Here is a 10674-nt window from a genome sequence, read left to right on the forward strand (position 1 = left end):
AATGGGCGCAGAGTAGGAAGCTAAGGTGCATGGAAGCAGGAAGGGGATAAACCATACAGAGCCCAGCAGACACTGGGCAGAGCTTCAGTTTTATATCAAAGATGAGAACAAGCCAGTGAAGGTGTCTGAGAAGTGTTTGGAGATTTTTTTGAATGATAAGTAGGGCAAGCTGAGTTCTAGAGATGGCATGAACTATGTGACGAGGAGAAGCTGGAACAGGCAAGGCATCAAGGTGAAAGGCACAACAGGGATTTTGGAATGGGGGAGATGTCCCTGAAATAAGGTTCTGGAGATACTGTGAGGACTAACAGGCATGACTGCGTGGTGGCATTGAAATTTAGGGGACAGTCAAAGGTTATGTACTGTTAGTACATAAGCAATAAGGGACAGGAAAAATACTGAATCTGCCAACAGTTAAACACAAGAGAAAAAGAGCTGGAATTTTCTTGACACCAAGGGAGTTTCTTTCAATCATGATACCACTAAACTTTCCAAATGGCTCTGAAAATATTTGTTGAAGCATGACTTACCTTCTTTCAAAAACATTTTTGCATTCCAAGAGATAATACTTTTAGAGTCCTCTGCATGGGCTTCCATTCTGCAACCTTTTTTTGAGGTGACTAATTCCCGTGGAATTTCAGGGGATTTGACCATGTAAATATCTTTACTTCCTTTTGAAAACCTGCTACCTTCTGTTAATGGATACATAGAGAACCAAATTCTTAGCTGGTTTAGCTCAGATGATACTGCAATGTATGAAGGAAATTTACTAGGCTATCACCCAAAATGTTTGAAAAATGTCTATGATTAGAATAAATATATATAATAGACATCTGAAGCTTTTTACTTAACATTTTAGGTTTTGGTTTGTTTGGGTTTTTTTTAACTGTACGTGAATCAATCTTTAAACGTTAATTTAGTTAGGAGTAATGTGTATCTCAGATGTTATTTAAACATTTCATCTACCAAGCCATGTTATTTTAAACAATTGGTAAGTGAATCACTTGCAGAGGTCTCTGCAGAACTGAAGATTAATACTGTTTTCTCCAGCATGAGACATTCAAATTCATCCTCTAGAAACCAATAGAGAACACTGACTACCCTTCTGGGAAAATGCAAGCAATTCCGTAAAGTCAGAGGAGGTTTACATTACAATTGTCATATAAAATTCAGACAAATGAAATCATAAAAGCCAAAACAAAGCAAAACAAAACCAGTTTAATACAGGTGAATGTCAATGCCAAACAAGAAAAAGGCAGTGAAGCTGCAGCTCATCTGGGTGACTTCAATATAATAGAACTGCATACATACAAGGAATTTAAAATGAGGGAAGACTCTGAATGCGAACAAAACTGACATGGAAATCAAACAGTATATTGACTAAAAGGGCGGATGGAAAACGCAAGCAGCTAGCTGGTAGCAAACATTAGCTGTAGCAGATGTGATTGCCATTAGCTCTACATGCATGTTAAATTAAAGCCAGGATCTGTTCTCACAGAGATGATCTCAGTCATCTTAAAAGAAAGGTTAGTTTGGAAATCAAAACTTTAGAGAAGGATTAAAGACACGGTATGGGAGAGCTAGGGAAACCTGATGTCTGATAACCACGGGCAAATGCTCACAGTCCTGGATGGTCATTCAGCAGCTCGGAACGAGTGGTGTTACATTTCACAGGAGCTGGTGAACATCCTGCATGTAGAAGTCGACAAAACCTTTTAAGGATGTGAATGTAAGATTCAATGATTTGACTTCTTTCTAGACCATGAAAGCTGAGCAAGCAGTAAAGTAGATGCTGGCAAGAAATGCTGAGAAAAGGAAAGCCAAGTCCCAAAGATTTCCAAATAATGACTAGCATTTAACTCTGAGCAGCACTTGCACAAAGAGAAACAAAACAATTACAATAGCAGGCATCATAAAATAATGGGACCTAGAAAAATGAAAGTAGTACGAATGAGTAACTCAGTCAAAAAATTAAATCATGCAGTTACCAAGGCTGGATGTAATTTCAGAAAACCGAGGAAAAGGACTTCCAAATTGTAAAATACGTGGTAGGAACTATCATCAGAGAAATCACAGAGAAAAGAAACTGTGTCATCTAATCAGAGTGCTAAGAGCTGAGGAATAAAAAAAATTAAGTGGAGGAAACATGCCTGGCTGGGACTTCTTAAAAATGTTCCTAGCCACTGACTGAGTAGTAAGACTCATCAGAACTACTTAACAGCAAGAAAATGTTACAGTAGAAGAGGTCAAGTCACCCAAACTGTCAGTGTTTGGTATCCTGCTCTTCCCATCGCACCATTGGTTACATAGTACTGGCTATCTAAATTTATTTTAATAAATAGTATGCTGGAATAACGGTTTAAAAGACAGTCAGAGCAAACTTGTCTTAGGGTCATAAATTCTGAAAAGAATTAATGTGTATACCTAAGTTTATTTCTCAGTTTGGGACTTGTGGTGAAACATTAAGTTCAATTTTATGTGAGCTGATTTAACCACCCTTATCTTCAGCAATAGAACTATGGTTTTGAATGCAAATCTACCTTATTTCTAGAATATCATACAGATTTAAAGCAAAGATCAGTTGCTAAAGTAACAAGTCAAAAGTAAGAACCTAGATGGCTTTGTTTAGTGAGGATCTATAATAAACTTTGGTAATTACTTCTCACATTTTAATTTTAGTGTAGTAAAGTTTAAAGTGTAACTAACAACAATGTAAAACTTGAAGTAACTATAGTTTACTGCTTAATAGTGTGGAGAAAGGAAATTTTTAGAGTTAATGAATCAATGAGACCAAAATGAAAACTGCAGCAAATTCAGTCAAAATAGAATTACATGTGAAATCTCCGAGGGCTATGAGAAATTAGGAAATATGGAGCTTTTAGTAAATATTTTGGGTTTGTGATACTTTGCACTGTGACTAGCCATTGGCTCTGTCAAGCACGTAACAAGTCTCTAAGAGACTGTGTGTTTATGGGGATTGCTCAACTGTCAGTAGCAATTGAAAGCTCTTAAGGGCAGATGGCTCTTAGAAACCATTTTGGTTTTACATCAGTCTCCCAGTGGATAAGGGCCCACACTGTAATGAGTACTAATTAATAATCTTTCCAGGAACTCTGGAAAGAAGAAGACAAAGAACCTTGGATTGAATGCATGTGGAAAAATTAGCTATTCTTGCCCAAAAAGCTGAGTTTTCAAATCAGGGGGTTTGTGTGTAGTGGGACAAGATTTGACTCTTCATCTATCTTCTCTTTTTCTAGTGTGTGAAGCAGTCCTTAGGGAACAGTTTTAGTTGAGATGTTTCTAGGAAAGTAGTTTTCCAATGCATTGGCTTTCTTAGGACTGAATCAGAAAAGTAGTACAGAGCTACCAGAGAAAGTATTAACACTTCTGCTACTTCACTTGGACATGCCAGCTCTACCACTATGATTCTACTTCTTGGGATGCTTATGGGGTATCTGAAAAACAGGCACGTATTCTTAAGTAACTATGCTACTTTTGGGAAGGCTGTGCAAGAACTGTGGGGGATATGCTACTACTATTTGCTTCTCCCAGCATATTGCCATGTACCCTGCACAAACATAATCCATGCAATTTAGCCCTGACAATTTAGAAATTATGTCTTTATGAAAAATTGGTGTAATAGTTCCATTAAAGTAGAGAAATCTCTTATTAAACCTCTGACGTTAACAACTTGATCACAGGGGTACAGGATGCAAGTTATAATGACAAAATTGGCTAGCTAGTATAATGTAGTTGAGTGTAGATTATTATAGGATTTGTACAAAAGGGAATTTGTTGCTGCCATTTTTTTTTCTTATTTTATAACAATAGTAAATAACTTGGTTTGCTCTGTTGGGTTGACATATAGAATCTTTTTGTCATTAGCAGGTACTTCTTGCCAATATATTGGTTTATGAGTTTTCAGTGATAAATCAGTGACATGAAGTTCTTTCCCATTTTTGTTGACTGAGAGTTGCTGTTTGAATATTAAGTAAAATTTCATTTACTTTCACAACAACATAGATAATATCTGAAAAGATTATTATCCCAGAGGGTGGAAACTATCTGTTAATTTCTCCATGCAGTAATAACTACCTTGAGTCTATATTTGAAAAGACAAAACCAAACTAAAACATGTGAGCATGATGCTGGCTTTCTGTTCTTGGGTAATGTCTCCTATTGTCTTCCTAGTATACATTTTTCTGTCATTTTCATCATTCTCCTGGTAAAATTATAAATGCCACTACACAATAAACATTACAAATGTTATCCCAAATAAAATCAGCTGAAAAGAGATTAGTTTCATTATTTAAACAAAACAAATATTGTTCCTACCATATTTGCTTCTGGAAATTGAAAAGTGAAGATGGGATAGGGGATAGAAAAAGAACTGGGAATTTGCCCTTGAGTTTCAACCCATTTGGGGTTGAAAATAAACTTTATTTTTAAAATAGACTTTTCTTAAGTAATGATCTTCAAATTGTGGACTCTCAGTTTTAGCAATTAATTTAAATTACCACACAGTAAAAATGGTTGGCCAGCATTGTATTTTAATGACTGTTTTGCCCATGAGAACTGCAAGATCTTATTCCATCAATAAATTCAGAATTACTGCCAAGTACAAATGACAGTCTGAATCCATGTGTATCAAAGAAGTGCATGCCATTAGAAGAAAAAAGAAAAAATATATTTTGGTCTGGAATTGGAGCTGATGAAACAGAACCACCCTAAATAACATTTAAGAATTGATCTGGCCAGATTCCTTTGATATATAGGTAATTTCAGCTGCTTACCTGTAGATTAAAAATAGCAGTAGTAGTGGTCCCAGAAGTCAACACCAGGTACTTGAATAATCCTCACAGATGTTAGTACTTTAAATAGGAGAGGTACTGTCATTCCTACAAAATCAACACATAGTAGGATGGAAATAAAAAAATCCCTCCAAGATGTCAAAAGTGTAAACACAGCTCTTGCAGTAAGTACACAGAGAACTACAGTGAAAAATGAAAAAGCTGGGGAAAGAATTCAGACTGTAAATTATAACGAAAAGGGGACTTGGTAAGTCTGTCATTTAACCCTGAGAATAAATGTCCTAAATGATGAGATAGTTAGGAATGTAAAGCTGCCAAAGGAGACGAACTACTCAAAGAGAGTGGAAAGGGCGGGACAAGAGAGACCTAAAAACTAAGGCAGGAATTTTGAGCTTCTTCAGATTCAAGTCAAAGAACATCTCTGAAATTTGTAACAGGGATATGGACTCTCAAAAACCAGTAGTTAAAACAAAAGAAAAGACATTAAGATCAGTGATCAAACTGGAAGTCATAAAAACCAAACCAGAAATCAAAAGGGAACATCAGATAGTAGTTAACCATCATAACAGAAAAGGGGATGTGGCAGGTAGTAGTTCAACCAGTGGTACAGAAAAGGGGACCCAGCAAATTCTTCATTACCTCGAATCCTTAAATCATGATGTAATATGCTCGTTTGTTCCAAGTTTCTGGACTGTGGGTGCTGACCCCCCCCCCTTCCCCCATGTCAGAGAATGCAATCAGGGAGTTGTGAAGCGTTGAAAATTTACTGCACTCTTCCGTACTCTTTCCACACCCTTAGTCTTCAAGGTCAAGTAACTTCCATCAACCTCTTAAAGCTCTCCTAGATTATATAGATTTACTGTCACCAATAATTCTTAAACTATTTTATAATAAATTGTGAAAATCTGACTTAAATGAGAAACTTCAACCTAAGAAACTCTAGAAGGGCTCATCTAGTTCTAGTCACTGTATTTAGTGATAGAACAGTGAAACAAATACATCATTATACAGATTAGCTGATAAAAGTCTGTGCTGTTACTGGCTGTGACTGTATGTTTTAAGTAACTATTTGTAATGAAAAGCATGGAACTGTTTTCATGAAGAACAAATACTGTATGTTCAGTTAGGAACATATTTGTATTTGGCTCTTTTTGTAGTATGTTATTACTTCTATCCTGGACAAGTTTTGTTGGTACTGACTGCATTTGCTGCTTCAGTCTTCATTTCTGCTTTTGACAGTAAGTTATGTTTCTTGTGCTGTTTGGATTACTTTCGTATTAAGATACTGACACTAAAGTCATGCTGTAGGTACCACATAAGAACCATTTATTAGAGATTCACACAGTAGTTTATTTTAAAAACCTCTTCAGTAAATTTCACCAATGTATTAAATGTGCATGATGAAGTCTTAAATTAACTTGCATATATTGCAGTTAAATGTAACAGGCCTTATAAAGTTTAAATACCATATCCTAATCTAGACAGTGAAAACTCATAATTACATGGTGTATCCCGGAAGCTTGTTTATTACAAGTTCACTGATGTCTTTGTATTGATTAGGAACACATGGTTTTCCCAGAAAATCATCCTCTTTGTCTGACAAACTGTTTTCCAGCACACTGAGTTCAAGATCAGACATGTTAGATGGCAAGTAAGAGCTAACTTGAGTTACTGACTGGCTTTTTCCTGCAGAGGTCTGTCCCTTTCCTATACTCAGATCAGTATCAGAGCTAACTTGTTTGCTTCTCAGTGTAGATACTTGTTTAATATGCTGATCACCCCTGTTCTCTTCCTTACTCATCTGTTGGGCTTCCTGCTCTGCATCCAATAATGATGCCTCCATTTGAGCAAGGTTAAGTGTATCAACAGATTCACCACTAGTTCTCTTGCTGTTTTTTAAGTCACGGTTTCTCTTCAAAGACTGGACTGGAGATGAAGCTGAAGGAACTGGCAGAAGATCTGAAGTACTTACAGCTCTTTGACTTGTCTTTGAAATTCTGGACCTGCTGGATTCCGGCTCTGTATCTGACCAACCTCGCTTTGGGCTTTCAAGCCACAGAGATTCAGGACTGCTGTCAAGAGCTGCTGAGCCTCTGCCCGTACCCTCAGCACTGGTGAAATCTTCTGAATAAACTGAGTTCTCAGAACTAGCAACGAAGTCATCCGAGTATATGAATTCAGAGTTGTTTTCAATGCTCCTGCTGGGGCTTGGTTTACAGTCACTTCCAACAGACGTGTCATCATGCTCCAGCGTGGGTTTACGATGGCTTAAGTGTATTGCTTCCTCATTACTTCCATTTGCATTAGCATCTGATGGGAAAGCTGCTGGGAGCTGGGCTTTCACATACTTTTCCTTGTGAGCAGATTTTAATAGAGTTTCCTGCAGTAAGGGGGCTGTAGTTACTTTGCGTGGACGTTCCTTGCTTGCAATGTCATCGTTCTTCAATGGACTTGCAATAGCCTGTTTCTGCAGGTCAGGGGACACATTTCCTGTCATGGAAGCATACTCTGCAAGAGCACTGTTTTGTAATGAAGTCTCAACAGTTTTGTTAAACTGATCGTTCTGCCTTGAACTGTCTCCCTTCCTACAATGCCTGTAAGAAACCACATGCTGCTCTCCAGCATTTCTGCACAGCTTTCTTTTGGACAAAGGGCTTCTCTCCTTCAGCATCTCCATTTGCTTTTTTCTGTACTGCTCTCTCCTTTCATGAATTATCAGCTTATCAGGGTTGGTCTGCTGCAGCCGTAGCCTCAGTGTATTTGTCAGCCCGTACAACAATTTCTTTCTGGGAGGTCTGTTTTCCTTAGTTTGGCAGTTCCTTTCAGAGCCTGTCTCTCTCTGGGGTATAGCTTGCTTAGGTCCTCTCCCAGCCCGGGAAGACCCTGGTGAGGTGGCCTCTTGCCGGCCTTGCTTGAATCGAGGGCTGGCAGCTCCGCTGCTCCCTCCAGGACCCACAGGTGCCTTTGCAGGCTTGAGGGCAGAGGAGCGGCTGGGGCTGGGGGGCCGTGAGGCCACGCCACCGCTCCCCGGGGCCTGGTAGAGCCAGGCAAGATGGGGGTGGACAGCGGCAGGCGTAGTACTGTGGACGAGCACCGACAGCTCTGCCAGCAAGGCACTGAGTAGCGGCAGCTGCCCCAGGGTGTTGTGGAGCTGTCGAAGGCCGGTGGGGTGCAGCAAGGAGGGCCCAGCACCGGGACGTGGGGGGCTCTGGCCCTTGTCTTCCTCCTGCGGTCTCCAGGCCTCGACATGCTCCCGCTGCCCTGCGGCCACTGCTGCTGGCGGCAGATGAGGCTCAGCAGGCTCGCGGCTGTAATAGAGCATGGGAGGGCAAAAGATGTTGCCCTCCAGCTCCTCGCCCTCCTCCTCCTCCTCCTCCTCCTCGCCCCCCGGCTCAGGGGAGGTGGCGGGCGGTGCGGCAGCGCGGGGGCTGGCGGGGCTCGGCGGGGGCGGCTCCTCACCGGCCTCCAGGCTGGTGAGGCGGTAGCCCAGGACCAGCTCCCCGACGGGGCGGCCCGCGGCGTCCTGCAGCGGGTAGCGGCCGCGGCGGCCGCAGGAGGCGGGCGCCCCGGGCCGCTGCAGCAGCTCGGCGGCGGCGGGGGCCAGGGAGACGTCGCAGCTGCCGAGGAGGCGGGGGGGCCCCGGGGCGAGCCCGGCGGGCAACGCCAGCAGCAGGGCGCGGAGCGGCCGGCGGCGGAGCGCGGCGCAGAGCGAACCCCGGCGCCAGCGGAAGAGGCAGCGCTTGCCGCGACCGAAGGGGAAGGTCGGCCCCGGCCGCAGGGGCGGCGCGGCGGCGGCGGCGGGGCGCAGCAGGAGGGTGGGGAAGTCCAAGAGGCGCAGCGCCACGGCCGGGCGCAGCACGGGGCCCGGCGCCGCCACCCGCACCGCCTCCACCAGCAGCTCCAGCGCGAACAGCCCCTCCGCGGCCCCCGCCGTCGCCATGGCGGCCCCGGCGCCCAGCTGTCGCGAGAGGAGTGCGCGGCGGAGGGGTGCTCGGTGAGGCCGCCGGTTCTCTCGCGAGAGGAGCGCCGCCCGCGCTGCGAGGAGGGCGTTCGGCCTCCCCCGGGAGTCGTGTGTTGTCCCCACCCCCGCGTTGCCCGCAGCAACTGCGCCTTTGCAGAGCACCCCGGGAGTTGTAGTCCGTGCCGGGGGGGGGCGTTGGCGTCCCGGGGCAGGCACGGGAACCACTACCCGCCACCCCCCGCAGCGCAGCGCAGGGGCAGCACGGGCCCGGGGACTCTGAGGCGCTTACTTCGCCCCTGATCCCAGGGGTGGGGAGAGGAGCAGGGCTCCGTGGCCTCCTGTGTGCCCCCAGCGGGGGATCGCGGCAGCCATGTTGCAGCCTGCGCTGGCCGGAGGCTGCGGTGACAGGCCGGGGCGGGGGGCCGCGGACGCAGCAGGTGGAAACCAGGTGCTCCCTGGCGTCTGCTCAGAAGCGGCCTCTGAGGCGCGGCGGCTGCTGTCGTGCCCCTGCCCTCGGCTCTGAAGGCGGCAGCCGAGGCCCTGGTCGTGTTTTCCCCGCTGGTGGATCGCGAGTAACAGCCACAGGAGCAGGGGCAGGATGGCGGGCTGTGTGCCATCAGTCAGCAGGAGTGCCTGTGGAGGCAGGGAGGGATGTTAAGCTGTTTTCTGCTTCTTTGCGGCCTCTTCCCACCCCAAGAGAAACACGGAGGTCTGTGCCAAGGGCTGTGTGCTGAAGAGTCCCCCCATAGTTGAGGGCCCGTACCTACCTGAGATTTTAAAAACTGTGGTTCTACGTTAATTAGGGTTTTCTAATCACCTGTCAATGTCACCTCTTCATATTTAATGTCTCCATCTCTGTAATGCCTGAGCACCTTGAACGCGCATTGATAAATTCCTATTTTGTCTCCTGTGTGCATGTGAAGTGGGAGTTGCGGTGGACACAGTTGCGGAGAATTTCACTCCTTGCCTCCTGCCTGGCGAAGAGAGTGCCCTTCCCTCTCTGACCGCCCTTCCCTTACACCAGAGCCTCCTTGCCACAGGCACAGCAAATACTTGCTGAGCTGGGAAGAAAATTGTTTTGTTCAATTAGTAAGTCAGCTCTAAAACAATGTGTCCTAAACTGATGGTGTTTGGTTAAAGTTGCAGTACACCGTCACCATTTACCACCAGGGAAGTAACTAAAAGAAAGACCAATCCCCTCTCCCTTTCTTTTTATTCCCTCCTTTTCCCCCCTTTCCTTCCTCTGTCACATCACAATCACTTTTTAGAAGAGCAGAAACCAGTGCGAAATGGTTAAAGAATCCAACCCTTCAGTGTTGGTCAGGTCCCTTGAACATTATTATTTAAAGGACACCTTTCATTAGCTGTTACATCTGAGAAGAGAGTTAAGGAGCTTGACCTCTGAATTGTGACCAGGGCTTAAGAAGTAAATGATTAAGTTCTTCTCCATTCCTCCACTGCCTCTATTCCAAGCACATGAGTCAAAGATCTACAAGTCCTCTGTTGTCAAGGCTGCTAGTGTTTGGGTGTAGCCATTGTACTGACATTGTGGCAGACGAAACAAATGGCCAGTCCGTTTCGCTGCCACATTCGTCTCCTGCCATCAGTCATCTGCTTTCCTTGTGTTTCCTTTTCCTCCAGCCCGTTCCTATCCCTGGAGGGCCTGACAATTTAGTTGTCATTCTCTGTAAAGGAAGAATGACAAAAGACTCCCCTGATACACTGAAAGTGACAGATGTATTTAACAGTGGTCAAATAGTCGCTCTTGAGGTCCCCCGGGAAGACAATGGATAGGCATTTTGCCCATTTTACAGATGGGCATACTGTGACTATGACGTTTAATCCAAGATTTCTAACCTCTTAATTTTGAAACTTCCGACCCGTGTAGGCAAAGACGCATCT

The 10674-nt window shown here is 44.5% G+C and overlaps 1 protein-coding gene across 1 annotated transcript; it reads right to left on the reverse strand.

Annotated features, from left to right (window-relative positions):
* Positions 1–6147: 6147 nt before the first annotated feature.
* Positions 6148–8764, reverse strand: MAP10 (microtubule associated protein 10). Its single transcript, XM_052806599.1, has one exon. The coding sequence runs from the start codon at positions 8749–8751 to the stop codon at positions 6310–6312; it is 2442 nt and encodes an 813-aa protein (XP_052662559.1). The 5' UTR covers positions 8752–8764; the 3' UTR covers positions 6148–6309.
* Positions 8765–10674: the final 1910 nt, after the last annotated feature.

Source organism: Harpia harpyja, chromosome 13 (genome assembly GCF_026419915.1).
Source record: "Harpia harpyja isolate bHarHar1 chromosome 13, bHarHar1 primary haplotype, whole genome shotgun sequence".
Classification (NCBI taxonomy): Eukaryota; Metazoa; Chordata; class Aves; order Accipitriformes; family Accipitridae; genus Harpia; species Harpia harpyja.

Coding starts and splice junctions, on each gene's coding strand:
- MAP10 (XM_052806599.1), bottom strand. CDS start 8,751: ATGGCGACGGCGGGGGCCGCGGAGGGGCTGTTCGCGCTGGAGCTGCTG.